Below are 15,025 nucleotides of genomic sequence, written 5' to 3'. Positions count from 1 at the left end.
TGCTCTACCAGCCCATATGACTGGTTGTGTTTAAGGGAATGGATGCAGGATCTCAATCTCAGTGGAGCGATGCTGGGACAGCACATCTTTGCTAAGATATGTCCAAAAAATGGTAAGCAGGAAGGCCAGGAATAGCAGAGGTGGCCCCTGAGAAAGTCAAACAATTAAGTTTTTATTTATCTGTATTTTACCCCTCCCATTTCCCCACTTGGGCTTTTTGTAAAGAAAAGACTCTAGGGGCTGGGGATTTAGCTCAGCGGCATAAGCGCCTGCCTTGAAAGCAGGCAGTAGTGAGTTCGATCCCAGGCACTAATAAAAAAAAAAGAAGAAAAAAAGAAAAGAAAAGACTCTAATAAAAAAAAGAGAAAACTGTAATTGAGGCTTCAGTCCTAGAGACTGTGGCCCCCATCCCAAACTTCATCTGTCTCGTTTTCTTTTTATCTGTTGTACCTCGTTTTTGAGACTTGTCTCCTCATCAAAACCAACACCTTAAAAAAAACAAACAAAAAAATTAAAAATTTAAAAAAAAAAACAAAACCGGGGCTGGGGATTTAGCTCAGTGGCATAAGCACCTGCCTTGTAAGCAGGCAGTCATGAGTTCGATCCCTGGTAATGATAAAAAGGAAAAGGATAAAAAAAAAACCAAACCACATTTACATACAAATTCCCAGTTTATTTTTGTCTTTAAAAATTCTCAGGACCAGGACTCTTAACTGCCATGGAGGCATCCTCAAGGATTCAGACACAGGCTTCATCTTTTAGACAAGTGCTTTCCCACAACTTGGCATGTTTTAAATTTTCCCACGTCCCAGTACTGCAATACTTGGATAATACAGTTATGTGCCCACTCAGAAGAGCTCTCTAGCCAGGGTGCCCATGCTCTGCTTGCTAGAATTATTTCCAAAAGATGAAAAATATTTCAAAAAGATGAGAAATATAAATTAAAAAGCGGCCTTTATTCTGAGAACACAGACAGAGATGACTGGCACCCCCCACCACTGGCGACCAGCGATCTCTCCGGCGGACATGTGGCATGGGGGTATGTAAATAGTCTCGGTTTGGGGTGGAACCTAAGGCGGGCATTAGGGATGTACAGGTAGCCCATTGGTCCTACGTTTCGTGCCATAGGTAAATTCCAGGGGCGGGAAGATGGTGTCAAAGGTAAATTACTAGGGGCGGGGGAGATAGGGGCTTCCTGCTTCCAGTTGAGGCTTTCCTGGCTACAGTGTCCTGTCTGGGCCAAAACCCTTTCATATCCTGTTTTATGATTACTATTATGACAAGGGGCAAAGATTTCTCTCTTTATCTAATTCCTGCTGGCAGAGGGCGCTGAACTGGAGCCTAGGGGAGTCGAAGGGATGAAGGTTGATGCCCAGGTGGACGCTGGTGCCAGGTGTTTTGGCCAGGACAACTTCACTGGTGAATGCACATATGTTACACTGGAAAAACAAAGAGACAAGATGTTATGAGGAGACATGGCACTGTCATATTTAAGGACCAGGTGAGGTAGAGGGAAAGGTGCTTTTGATTTAGACATGTTCCATGGCAAGGCAGAATTCTGAAAATTAAATGTGGGGTTAGGAGGAGTGAAGTTATGAGAGGTGATTACTCCCCCATCTGAAAGCATAAAAGTTAAAAGGTGGGTAGGTAAGGCTTGTCTCTGGTATGGAAAAGTATAAACAAAGTGAGAAGACAAAATGTATCTGTCAGTCTTGACCAGGGTTGCCTGAGAAATTGGTGAATAAGAAAGGAAGGGGGTAGTCTTATATCACTGCGGAGAGGTCCACCAGTGACAACATGTGGAAGCTGCTGAGGCCTCAGTGTGTCTAAATGAGCCTGCATAAACACAAGGGAGTGAAAGCATTTTAAGATTTAGGACTGGGACCTGCACGAAATAGGTCCTGTTTATAAATGGCATAGGTTGACCATCAATACCCCGTCATACAGATTGAGGACTTAATATAGCAGCCTGAATACTCAGGAAGAACTCTGTATATATGGCCTCTGTGTCCACAAATATAGAGAATGTCTTACCTGAGACTTTAGTGCAACTTGGAATCTGAGACGGACACCTTAAAGGGGGCTGTTGTTGCCCTGAACCCCCTCAGTCTTCAGCAGCATTTTGTCAGCGATGAATTGGGCAGTGTTGACATTTCCTGTGAGGGCTAGAAGTTAGGATGGCTTACCCACTCTCTGGTGGCTAGGACAGTCCAGCAGCCCTGGAGTAAGGTCTCAAAGAATGCCAGGCTGGGGCATTTTGTTGTCCAATATCTTCTGCTGCATTTGAGTGTGGTCCATGGGGAGGGGGCAGGCAGCTCCACCTTGTGTAGGTTCACCTGCCTCAGAACTCCAAGTGTCACAAGTGTTAAAAATATGAAAAACCATATTAAGATCTCTCTAAGGTTTGAAGGTCAAGTTTTGCCTTTTTATTTGGGATTTGGACTACAGTAAAAGGTATCTGTAGAATTAAATAAGTATACAGGAGTTTAATATTGGCATTTGAGGTCAGAGAGCAGGCTTTATCTGGATGTCATATCGCTTTTTATAGGGTGACAGAATTAACAAAAAAAGCTTTAGTCTGCCCAAAAAGGCTTTACTGGAAACATTTTGCAGAAAAGGTTTAGCAATCTTATGAATAAAGAAGGCTGGTAAAATTATCAGGTGGCCAACAATCTTGATTAAATGGTTTGAGAATTGTAATAAAAAAGTATCTTTTGAGCGGAGCCGAATTGTAAAAAAAAAGCACGCCTGAGTGGAGCTGCTGAGCTGCTGTTTTGAGGCACCCCAGCAGAGCACGCTCAGCATGGGGGTGGGGCGAGCGCCAGGATGTAGCATGCAGGGGCGGTCTGGGACTGCCCCCAGAAACTCGTAAGGTGGCAGCGATGACAATGGCGCACGGGGGAGGGAGGGGCTGGGAGGGCGCATGGGGGAGGGGCTGGGAGGCGGCCCGATACAGCGCAAGAAGCTGGAACTGCTCATGGGGCATGAGGATTAGAAAGCCAATTTAGGAACACAGCTGGGTTTTTATTAGCCTCCTGGACCTGTTTAAAAGTTTGTTATAGTTAGTATGCTTGTCCTGCTCTGGCACAGCTATAGGCCCAGGGTCATTATCAGTGGTGTTTACCTTATGTCTGTGATCAGTTTCTTTTCGAGCTGCCTGCCACAGCTGATTTCGCTCTTGTGAGCTGACAGTGGTATTTGGAATCCCATAAACATCCTAAAATGTAAATCATAACAATTAGTAATAAATTTAAATTGCCTGATATAATTCTGTGGGTCAACAGAGAGGCTACCTAATTTATGGGTAATCTGAGATAGATCAGAAAGGGAAAAAGGCACATGGATGTTAACAAGTCCCTTGGGGCCAGCTTGTTCCCAAAGTGGTAGCAGAACCTGAGGAGAAGATTCCAGAGCAGAGGGCCATTGGGCAGCCATCGGTCCGGTGGGCGTGTGTGACCAATCATCTGTAGAGCGGCTCCAGAGTCGCTGCCAATCACCCTGGGAAACACAGTCAGATGGCATCTCACTGTGTGCCTTGCAGTGAGAGGACTGCTGTCCACAGCACAGTGAAGCGTCATGTGCACTGCAACAGGGTGGCTGTTGCAGTTCACAAGAGGAGCCACAAGGGGGCGCCCGTTGACAGTGAGGGTCCTGGGAACATGGCAGCGCCCTATCACCATGTGACCCTCCTGAACATGGTGGCACCATGCCATGTGGCAGAGGGTTGCAACATGGTGACTGTTCCCTGGGCAAGCTGGAACAATCACACGGCCTGCTGGAAGGACATAGTGACCAAGACCTAGTATGGTGGGCGGGCAATGAGAGTGCTGTAGGGGATAGAGAATTCTCGGAGAAGAAGTCAGAGACTGTGAGGAAATGCTAACAAAGGGATCAGAGCCGCTGGGAGAGTTATGGGTCCCTGGAGACAGAGGGGAAGAGGATCGCACAGCAGGAGATAACTGCGACACAGAGGGATTAGAGCTACTGGGAGAGTTATGGGTCCTGGGAGACAGAAGGGAAGACGATCGGACAGCGGGAGGTAACTGGGACACAATGGGACCAGGACTGCTGAGAGAATCAGGCATAGGGGGAGGGGAGAGCGGTCCGGTGGGAGGTAATGGCAGGGAACCAGTTTGGGGGTAGGCAGGCGGCGGCCGGGAAAACACCAGAGGGCAGGATGGAAAAGTTTGTGGCACAGTAGAGTTAGCTAAAAGTATCTGAGCGGGAGCACAAGACTTAATGAGAGATGGCCGTGTTCTCAGAATAAGAAAGGCCTGAATATAAGGGAGTTCTAATAACTTGTTGCCGGCTTGACAGAAATCATACAAGTTCCTAAGAACGCAGGGGTCAACTGTTCCTTGTTTGGGCCAACACTTGCCGATAAGTGGGTAGGTTGGCCAGACCTTCTGGCAGTAAAAAGTTAATTGTTTAGTTTTTATGGCACTTTTAATTTTTAGAGTACGTAAATTGGAAATTAGGCATTGTAAAGGCGTCTTTTGGGAGTTAGAAAATATGTTCCCCGTGACCGATTCAGACAAGAAATAAGCCAGTGGTCCAGAACAAGCCATCACTCGTTTGTGGCACCACGCAGCAACTATGGTTCCAAAAACTCGTATATTCCAGTCATCACTGAGAGATTTACAAGTGGAGCCCACATGGGGTCAGTAACAGTTTTGCCCATGAAAGCACAAGGCTTTAAGGAAGTAAGGCGGTTCTTTCAGTGTGGGCCATCCAAAAATCTCTGCTTTGGGCTATCCGAACCTAAAGAACGTGAGAGATTTTATAGAGTGTGGACACAGGTTTGCCCAGAAAGAACCCTGCCCTGGGCTGTCCTAAGGACATGAAAATGCACAGACCCACGCGAACGGGGAGAACAGCTGACTGGGGCTGCCCAGTGCCAAGAGTTCCCCAGGCAGTGCTCACCTGAAATCAACCTGGCCGATGCTGAGTGCAGGCTGCTGGCAACAAGGACTTCTCAGGACAGGAAAAAGCTCAGAATTAATCCAGGATGTTATCTGGTTATCGGCTAGGCGACTCAACTGGGTGTGTCCCAGGAGTCAATCGCCTGCCAATCCGAGTCACAGCACCAAATGCTAGAATTATTTCCAAAAGATGAAAAATATTTCCAAAAGATGAGAAATATAAATCCTAGGTTTCGTGCCATAGGTAAATTCCAGGGGTGGAAAGATGGTGTCCAGGTAAATTCCTAGGGGCGGGGGAAATAGGGGCTTCCTGCTTCCAGTTGAGGCTTTCCTGGCTACAGTGTCCTGTCTGGGCCAAAACCCTTTCACTGCTGAATTTTGGAACAGATAGAGGTTATAAAGTCTCTAAGTCTAAGGCACAATTTTGAAGCCTTGAGGTAAAATACTTAGACCTTATCATATCTCAGGGAATCCAAAGGCTTGAGGAATAAGTCCAAGACTTTAAAACACCCAAGGGGATTCATAGGGATCAGGCCTTTAGTGCATATGGTGAGATCCTGTGACCCTCCTATTGTTACAGGCAACTGAGCTATTTAGAAAAATTATAGGCACTCAGGCAGGGCTAGGCCCTTGAAGAAGTTGGTACAGAGGACCAGATGTCTGATGACCTTGGAGGAGACACACACCTCTTGCTGTGGACCAGATCTCAGAACAGAAGGCAAAACAAAGGCAGCCACACCCTTAAGAATAATTCTTAGGGATTAAGTCTGGATCACCTAGAGAAGTCAGGAGTCATCATTCCAATCCCTAGAGAGGAGTCCCTGCTCCCTAAGAATGCCTGCTTTCTATGTGACTTGCTTCCTCATTTGTTCCCCATTTAATCAATTTTACCTGAGCTATTATTATTGGCTAAACATAGCTCTGTCCCACTTCATGCCCATCTGTCTTGGGAGTTCCCAGTTTTCCCCAGTTTTAGACCTGCCTCACTTCACAATTTTACTCTATAAAAATCTCAAGAAAATACAGAATCTTTGGCAACCCATTCGGGACCTCTTCTGTCTCTCTCTCAGACAGAAGCTTTCTTTCTCTCAATAAATATTTCCGCTCTTAACCTCTGTTCCTAGGATTGATTCTTCGATTTTAGAGAACACGAACTTGTTCTGGACATACAGTAGGTTGGGAGTTTCATTCCCCTATATCAGCTTATAAAGGAAGACCAAAAGGAGGACACCCATATTCTAACCTGGGAACCCAAATTGCATTTCAGAAGCTTAAAAAAATGATTCTAAATCCCCCAGTGCTGAGCCTACTGACAGGACAGTTTCAATTTACATGTTGATGAAATCTAGAGCATGACTTCAAGAGTGCTTCAAGAGGATTGAGGGACTGCTTGACAGCCCATAGCGTATCTGAGTCACAACAGCCTGTAGGGTATCGTAGCAAAGGGATGGCCTGCGTGCCTTAGAGCCGTGGCTGCAGGATCTCCCGGTACCAAAGGCACGCAAGCTGACTTTAAGCAAAGATCTCACTTTGTCTATGAGGCAGGACTTTGTTCCAAAGGGAACTATGGTATCACAACCAACTTCATTAACACTAGACTCCATTTCTAGAAAGACCAGCCATTCATTCAAATAAAATCAAGTTCCTCCTTAAATTCTGCCACCTTTCTATCAAAGAAAGAAGATTAAGGCAGCTAAAAGACGTGATTGCAAACAGGTGTTTCTCCACACATACTCAGAGCCGATGTGGTAGACGCCCTGCTTCTGGCTGATTTGAACCTTTCCTGGGTTGGTAGCTCCTTCCTGGGAGATGGGACAAGAAACATAGGGGATGCAGTAGGGGAGTCCTCCACATTGGACCCTCGAAAGTGCCTCACTTGCCCCTGGGATTGGTGCCCAGCTAGCAGAACTCATAGCTCTGACCAGGGCTTTACAATTCAATGAAGGACAAAAAGCCACTATTTATACTAACTCAAAGTATGCTCTGCAGGCTGGGATTTCACTTGTGTCACATAGCGAAATAGAAACAATGATAAAAGTTCATCTATCTCCTTATGGTACATAGCGAATTTTAACCATATTGAAGTGGTGATACCCACCAAGGAAGTCTTAATATACTCAAGGGGTGCAGGCTACATATTCAGCAAGATGGTTTTTTTGTTTGTTTGTCTTTTTCCTTTCTATCGGTACTGGGGATCGAACTCAACGACTGCCTGCAGGTCCCAGTCCTAAATCTTAAAATGCTTTCACTCCCTTGTGTTTATGCAGGCTCACTTAGACACACTGAGGCCTCAGCAGCTTCCACCTGTTGTCACTGGTGGACCTCTCCTCAGTGATATAAGACTACCCCCTTCCTTTCTTATTCACCAATTTGTCAGACAACCCTGGTCAAGACTGACAGATACATTTTGTCTTCTCACGTTGTTTATACTTTTTCAGGATACATAAAAGCCTTTCCCACAACCAGGTAAATTCTGATAAACCAGGTTACAGCAACCCATGCCTAAATCAAAGTTGCTAGACTGCCATCCTGGTTTCACATCACTCAGGCTAAGAGATGCCCTTCCAGCCCTAAATCTGATCATTCTGAGTGGTCATCTCATCTTCTGTCGCCCACCCGTCTCCGTTTCATGAAGGCCTCGCAGCCACAGTTAACAGGCTAAGTTATATTTTGTTATCTACTTTGGTTCCTAATTTCTTACATTCTATTAATGATCATTTTTACAGCAGGACTCTTTAACAGTATTGCCTACAGACTCCAATGTCACGCATACCAGAGACAAGCCTTACCGACCTACCTCTTAACTTTTATGCTTTCAGATGGGGGAGTATTCACCTCTCATAACATCATTCCTCCTAACCCCACATTTAATTTTCAGAATTCTGCCTTATCGTGGAAATGTTCTTACTGCAACGTCGTCCTGATAGAATGACATGTCTAAATCAAAGGCCTCTTCCCTTCTACCTCACCTGGGTCCTTAAATATGACAGTGCCGTATCTCCTCATAACATCTTGTCTTTTTGTTTTTCCAGTCTAACATATGTGCATTCACCAGTGAAGTTGTCCTGGCTAAAACACCTGGCACCAGCTTCTACCTGGGCATCAACCTTCATCTATTCGACTCCCATAGGCTCCAGTACAGTGCCCTCTGCCAGCAGGAAGTAGTTAAAGAGAGAAATCTTCACCCCTTTTCATAATAATAATCATAAGACGGGATAGGAAAGGGTTTTGGCCCAGACAGGACACTGTAGCCAGGAAAGCCTCAACCAGAAGCAGGAAACCCATATCTCCCCCGCCCCTAGGAATTTACCTTTGACACCATCTTCCCGCCCCTGGAATTTACCTATGGCACGAAACCTAGGACCAATGGGCTACCTGTGCATCTCTAATGCCCTCCTTAGTTTCCACCCCAAACTGAGGCTACTTACATACTCCCACACCACATGTCCGTTGGAGAGATCGCCGGACGCCAGCGGTGGGGGGTGCTGGTCATCTCTCTCCATGTTCTCAGAATAAAGGCCGCTCTTTGTTTTATACTTCTCATCTTTTGGAAGTAATTTTCATCCTTTGGAAATAATCCATTATCACCAAGGTCTCCCTGTGTTGCTAAACTGGCCTTGAATTTGTGGAGATCTTTCTGTCTCAGCCTCCTGAGTGCCCACACCCAGCTGATCTTATTATTTGTCCCATGCATACTTAACTATTTCTTTGCCCTTGTCTCTTGCAGACCTAAAGCTATATACCTCTCTAAAACAAAAATGCCTGGCACCTATTGAGAACATTTATTTACTTGTTTTAGATACTGAGAATCAAACTCAGGACCCCATGCTTGCCAGGCAGGAGTTGAACTGCTGAGCTAAATCCTTGGCTTTCTATTGAGAACATTCAGATAACCTTTTATGGAATATCTCTGACTGTTAATTATAACTACAGCTCCCTTCAGTCAAAATGTTCATCAAGAATCTGGGCGTGGTGGTGCATGCCTGTAATCCCTGCCCTTAAGAGCCTGAGACAGGCTGATCATTGTGAGCTCAAGACCAGCCTGGGCTATAAAGTGAGCTCAAGGCCAGTCTGAACTGCATAGTGAGACCTTATGTCAAAAAGACAAAAAAAAAAAAAAAAAAAGTGTTCATTGGCCCTCGCCCCCTCATGGCAGGCATACCTCTTAGGAGGGGAAATATTATAGACCGTTAAGTTAGGCAGAAATATTATAGGCAGTCAGACTGAGGTAGATGGGCCCTTGAGAGCATCAATACAGAGAATAAAAACACATTACAACCGTGGCTGGAGGTGCATCTGTTAGAGGACAAGCCTAAAACAAAATGACCAGCCTTATGTGCCTCTCCAAGAGATAAATAATAGAGTAACACTAACATCAGTTGCCCAGGTGGGTAGCTGGAACCCGATTCATTCCATCCTAGAAAGGTGATTTTTTTTTTAAATATCTTTCCTTTTTATTTGTACTGGGGATCAAACTCACGACTGCCTCCTTGCAAGGCGGGCACTTATGCCGCTGAGCTAAACCCCCAGCCTCAAGGTCGCTGTTCTTTCCACGTACACCTGCTACTTGAATCAACTTCTCACTGGACCTGTTCTACCTAAGCGGCGAAATTTGTAATCCTTATTGGTTGGGGCTGGGGATTTAGCTCAACGGCATAAGCGCCTGCCTTGCAAGCAGGCAGTCCTGAGTTCAATCCCTGGTACCGATAAAAATGAAAAAGACAAAAGTAAATAAATAAATCCTTATTGGTTGATTATAGTTGTGTTTCAAACCATACTCATTTCACCATTTTGCTCTATAAATCTTAACTCTGTAGGCCAGGGATTTAGCTCAGCGGCGCATAAACGCCTGCCTTGCAAGCATGCAGTCGTGCGATCCCAAAGGTATAAAAACAAAACAACTTACTCTGTAAAATGGGGTCCGTGTCAACCCATTTTTTAGGTCCTCTCCTGCCTCTCAGGAGGGACAGCTCTCCTCTCTCAATAAATATTTCCTACTTTTAACATTCGTTGCTCCCTAGAATACATACTTCGGTTTAGGGGAACTAAACTCCACATATCTGATATCCAGCAGGTTGAGTTATATTTATTTCCTCTGTATCAGCTGCACAGCAGCCTAAATTCTGCAAAAACATGAGCAAGTCCATTGCCTTTCAGGACCCCAGAGTATGGCAGTCCTTGACGCAAGGGATTTATGTGTTACATGGAGGACATCATTTAAATACTAAGGTCAGCTCTGGACCGACAAGGCCAGCGTGGAGGCCGGTCACTCTGATTTTGCCATCCCCAGGGTGCAGGGATAAATCACTTCTAGGCCGCTGACGATGCCACCGCCTCTGTGCTATGCTTCCAGAGCTACCTCTTTCCTGGTGGGGCGCCTCGATTGCATAGGACACGGTCCCGGGAGTCTGCCTCCTGTACCAGCTTTTGCGGCTCGCCCACTTCTCTGAGCCTCGCCAGGCATGGGACCACCAGTCTTGGCGGGAGGTTGAACCTCGGGTTATCGCAGCCAGAGAGCTATCACCTACAAGACTTGCTCCACCCAAACCCACGTGCAGCCCGCGAAAGCTTGAGGCCTTCCACTTCCGGCAACGGCGCAACACGGGAGTTGCAGTTTGTACGACAAGGAAGCGCCATGAGCGACGTGGTCGCATTGTATGTTGGGAGGTGTATCCCACCCCTCCACCCCCCGCCCCGTGGCATGCCAGCGAACTAGTCGCAGGAGGGACCTGACGTCCCCTTCAGGTCGATAGACCCGTCTCCCCGGAGATTTCGGGAGACACTAGCTCCATGCTTTACAAACAGCATCGGCTCTGAACTTTTGCTGGGCAATTTATCAATTGGGTACCAGATCATGGCTCCTCTTCTGTCGTCATTGGCTGACCGCTGCATTACGTCACTTGTAGGCGCCCTCGCGCAGCGCCGCACGCGCTCGGAGGCTTCTGGGTAACAGTTTACCCCCGCCCCCTGCGTCGGCCTCTTCCTTTCGCAGCCGGACGCCGCAGAGGTTGCACGCGTGAGGCCTGTCTGCTTCCATCTTCGAGTGAGTAGGCCCGCTGGGCCGGGGCGCGGCTCGAGGGGTGAGCGGGAGATCCTAGGGACCCCCTGGGGCGGGGGCGTGGAGACTGAGCCCCGTGTGACCTCGCTCTGGTGGTCTGGTGTGGGACGGAGGCCACAGTGAACACGCCGCCCCGCGCTCTCGGCCCCTCTTAGCATGCGCTACGTGGCCTCTTACTTGCTGGCCGTCCTCGGAGGCAACTCCTCCCCCAGCGCCAAGGACATCAAGAAGATCCTGGACAGCGTGGGCATCGAGGCAGAAGATGACCGGCTTAATAAGGTAGTTGCCGCCCTTAGTCCCTAACCCGCTGTGGGCGCGAATGTCTGGTGCCTGTGGCCCCTGCGCCTTGTGACCCTGAATTTACTTCCCGGGAGACTGAGGGAGGCCTGCGTCACCCTGGTAACTAGTGTGGTCCGATACATGTAGTGCAGTTCTGACGTGTAGCAAGTCGGGCGAGGTGGTGCGTGCCTGTAATCCTAGCATCCTGGAGGTCTGAGGCAGCAGGATCCCACATCGGATCCCAGTCCCGGCAACCTAGTAAGAGCCTGACCCAAAGTAATGGGTTAGCATGTAGCTCAACTAAAGTTCTGAAATAAATTCCTGGTTCTGCAAAATAAGAAAAAATTATGAAAGCAGTTTTATTCCCCATCTACTTTTTTGATAGTGCTGAGCACCTGACCCGGGCCTTATGTGTTGGGCAAATTTTAGCCCTAGATAATTTTAATAGTCGGTTTTTTGATCAACGTGGTTAACAAGTTTATACCTGTACTATAAGCAGTAAAAGACTGAGTATTCTCACTGCTGAGGTGGAATCTTAGCAACTAGTTTTAGCTCTTTTTTTTTTTTTTTTTGTTTGTCTTTTTCCTTTTCATTGTATCAGGCATTGAACTCACCACTGCCTGCTTGCAAGGCAGGTGCTTACGCCACTGAGCTAAATCCCCAGCCCCTAGTTTTAGCTCTTAATAACTCAAATCAAAGAATCCTGTGTACTTGATGTTTATTAGGTTGGCCCATACAGGTCAAGCACTCCCCTCTGGTGATTGATCGCCGGCTGTGGTTGTCTGTTTCAGGTCATTGGTGAGCTGAATGGGAAAAACATTGAAGACGTAATCGCCCAGGGTGAGTTTGTGTGGAAGCGTTTTTAGTTTTATGGTCCATTCTAATTCCTGCTGGTCAGGCTGTGGCCTGCCAGGTTTCGCTTGTGGACCACAGCACTCTGGAAGCTTGACTCAAAAGAATGAGCACAGGCCCTCATGGGCTTATGTTGGAGGCACTTCTGGACACTTTCAGGAATGGTCAGTCAGGGCTACCCTAAAACTCTTGACTACTTGCCAGCTGTAGTCTCTGGGACTGGCTGTCCCTATCCCCTTGTCCTTTTTGGAACTTTGGGGCATTTGTAAATAGTTCATTTGGAGCTTTCTGTGAGTGGGTTGGGAGTAGGGATGGGGGTGTCAGCGGTGACCAGAGGCTCCTGGACCCTTTTCTGGGCAGATAATTTGCTGGTGGCTTCAGATGAGCTGGTGGCACTTGTTTGAACACTGATCTCTTACTGTAGCATTTATGTCCTTGTGCATGTGATGGGAAAGTCATGCTCAGTGAACTGTGATCCATGAGCTCACTGCTGTGAACAGCATTCTGATCACTAGGGCAAGGGGACACTGCCCAGAGGTAAATGTGTTTGTCCTACTTAGCTTTGAGGTAAGGTGGCCATGGCTTCATTTCTGGAAGATAAGATCCTAGATTGAAACTGCTTAGTGGATCAGGTTAGGGGCATTTTCCTACCTCTGTGTGTGTGTGGGGGGGTGGTCTCACATCTTGGAAGAACAGGGGATACTGTCAAGGGGATTTGTTGAGCGTGCTGCTGTACCTGTTGAAACTAGCTTCCATGGGTCTGAACCCCTGACTGAGGACAGGGTTTTACTCACCCCTACACTGCTTTACAGGGATTGGCAAGCTTGCCAGTGTGCCGGCTGGAGGGGCTGTGGCTGTCTCTGCTGCCCCTGGTTCTGCAGCTCCTGCTGCTGGTTCTGCCCCAGCCGCAGGTTAGTGAAGGCTGGTGGGTGGGCAGGGGGCCAAGTCTCATAGTCTTCGGCTGACACAATGGGGTCTGGCTGAGCCTGAGGGCGGTGTTCACCATGCTGCTGTTCTCTCTACAGCAGAGGAGAAGAAAGAAGAGAAGAAGGAGGAGTCTGAGGAGTCTGATGATGACATGGGATTTGGCCTGTTTGATTAAATTCCTTTCCCTCTGCAAATAAAGCCTTTTTATGTATCATAAGCAGTCTGTGAGCACTTTGTGTCAGCTACACAACACTTGCAGCACTCATGCTTCTGTACAGACTGGGGCAGATGAAGCTGTGGTTGAGTAAGGAGGAGCAGGACCTGTGTGGGCCTAGAAAAGGTTCCTAGACCCAGAGCAAAGATTTGTGGCTTCTAGGGAATGTGAGGCCAACTTTTTGGGGAAATGTGGCTGGCAGGGGGGTTTGACCTGAGATGGGTTTGTTTGGGTGATATCCAGTTCTCAGGTGCTTCGTGCCCAGCGGTGGAGGTGGCTGCTCTAGGTTTCACAGGTGAAGGCTCTGACTGAGCATGCCTTGAGGGTCAGGTGTCCCCACAGATGGGCAATACTTCATCCTGCTTCCTCATCCTGCAGGTGTGGAGGTTGTCTGTGAGTAGAGGGCCAAGTACTTACTGTTACTAGCTCTTTCTAGGTTTGTTTAGTTTCTAAAATACCAAAAACCCAAAGTTAAAGGAAAGGAAAAAAGGTTTCTCTGTTTGTAGAGGTTTTAGTTCCCATTGGTTCCAAGGTAGGGAGGGTAGCACATGGTAGGGGGCAATAGTTCCCTATTGGAACTATTGGTGGTGGAAGATGGCAAAAGGAACGAGAGGAGGAGATAAGTTTCTTTCTGTCCCTTAAGTATTGTCTATAAGGATTAGGGCAGTACCAATTCAGTCAGTGTAGTGTCCCAGCAATCACTTAACCCTTAATTTCAGCATTGCACTATGAATTGAATTAGTTACTTTACATTTACTCTGAAAAAAACCCTATGACCACATGGGGTTTTGTTATGGTTTACATAAACTCTTGGGTTCTGGCGTGGGATGTGGGGCTAAGGACAGACAAGTTGTAGCCTTCCTGTTTCTTAAATTCCTCTCTAGCCTCTGGCACTGATGTATTCCAGGCCATCTGAGGGCACTGCAGTGGGCAGGGCCAGCCTTCCGAGAAGTGAATTCTGTACCTAAGTTGCGATGGAGCTGGGAGTAGTATGCAAGGAGTACACAGGCACAAGCTGGGGTCACAGAAGGTTCTGAGGTAGGGTGGAGTCTTGTTTTACTTTTTCAGTATGGTGCTAGGGATGAAACCCAAAGTCTTGCCTGTGCTGCACTAGTACTGCGGCAGAGATACACCCCAGCTCCGAGCTGTACTTCCAACATGCTCTGGTTGTCCTTAGAGCCAGGGTTTAGGGAAGGAGTGGAACCCAGAAGGCTTGGGGGGCTGGTGGGTGGCCCAGGAAAATATTAAGGACCTGGGACCAGGGATTTAGCTCAGTAGCGTAAGTGCCTGCCTGGCAAACTCAAGGTCATGAGTTTGGATCCCTGGTACAAAGAAAAAGAAAAATCAAGGAACTGGTAGGGCCTTAGCATCAGCTGCGCTGTTCTGCAGGAACTGGGGACATCAGGTTGGGAAGCCCTAGGTTTCCGGGGAGAGCTGAGTTCCAAGGTGGGCCCCAAAGGGAAGGCTGTACTATCCTAGGTGCCATGGGCATGAGGGAGGGGTTGCTGCCCAAGGACTTACCAGGGTGTCCCTGGAGGTTTAGCCTAACGAGGGTGGTGGGGTTTCCAGGAAGGCCCTGTCCTATTCTGCCTCTTGCCCTGCTGGCACCTCACCCTCCCAAGGGCCTGACATGTACCCAAAACAGCCCAGCCCTCTGTGGAAATGAGGACAGAGGTCTCTGTTCTGGGGCAATGCCACTGCTCCAAGCCTGCTCTTGGAGCCAGTTGTGGGAAATTCGAAGCTTCCCCCTCAGTGGTCACCCCAGTGAGCCTG

General features: G+C 47.7%; 2 protein-coding genes and 1 non-coding gene across 7 annotated transcripts; 2 read left to right on the top strand and 1 right to left on the bottom strand.

Moving 5' to 3' along the window:
• Positions 1–937: 937 nt before the first annotated feature.
• On the bottom strand, positions 938–11,138 carry LOC111756174 (uncharacterized). Of its 4 annotated transcripts, none has more exons than XR_002790644.2 (5): positions 8,351–9,822; positions 4,924–5,093; positions 3,394–3,498; positions 3,125–3,217; positions 938–1,439 (listed from the first exon to the last, which is right to left on the bottom strand). XR_002790644.2 is itself a non-coding variant. In XM_063251969.1 (5 exons), the coding sequence occupies exons 1-5, from the start codon at positions 11,136–11,138 to the stop codon at positions 1,307–1,309; spliced, it is 747 nt and encodes a 248-aa protein (XP_063108039.1). In that variant the 3' UTR covers positions 938–1,306. The 4 variants fall into 4 exon arrangements, 3 of the variants coding, with proteins under 3 accessions (XP_063108039.1, XP_063108041.1, XP_063108040.1); XM_063251969.1 differs by lacking the exon at positions 8,351–9,822 and adding an exon at positions 10,771–11,138 and having other exon boundaries at positions 4,924–4,971; XM_063251971.1 differs by lacking the exons at positions 3,394–3,498; positions 8,351–9,822 and adding an exon at positions 10,771–11,138 and having other exon boundaries at positions 4,924–4,971.
• Positions 11,137–13,255, top strand: Rplp2 (ribosomal protein lateral stalk subunit P2). Of its 2 annotated transcripts, none has more exons than XM_063251972.1 (4): positions 11,137–11,259; positions 12,051–12,099; positions 12,924–13,022; positions 13,140–13,255. In XM_063251972.1, exons 1-4 carry the CDS (start codon positions 11,137–11,139, stop codon positions 13,211–13,213), a joined length of 345 nt encoding a protein of 114 aa, XP_063108042.1. In that variant the 3' UTR covers positions 13,214–13,255. The 2 variants fall into 2 exon arrangements, with proteins under 2 accessions (XP_063108042.1, XP_003461354.1); XM_003461306.5 differs by having other exon boundaries at positions 13,137–13,255.
• Positions 12,131–12,266, top strand: LOC111756291 (small nucleolar RNA SNORA52). The gene has a single exon (XR_002790785.1). It is a non-coding gene; the product is annotated as a small nucleolar RNA SNORA52 (small nucleolar RNA).
• Positions 13,256–15,025: the final 1,770 nt, after the last annotated feature.

Source organism: Cavia porcellus, unplaced genomic scaffold, assembly GCF_034190915.1.
Source record: "Cavia porcellus strain 051 isolate PalLab524CR breed Dunkin Hartley unplaced genomic scaffold, mCavPor4.1 scaffold_6, whole genome shotgun sequence".
NCBI classification, from domain to species: domain Eukaryota; kingdom Metazoa; phylum Chordata; class Mammalia; order Rodentia; family Caviidae; genus Cavia; species Cavia porcellus.
Note: the sequence above shows the minus strand (reverse complement) of the source record. Positions and strands in the feature narration are given on the sequence as shown.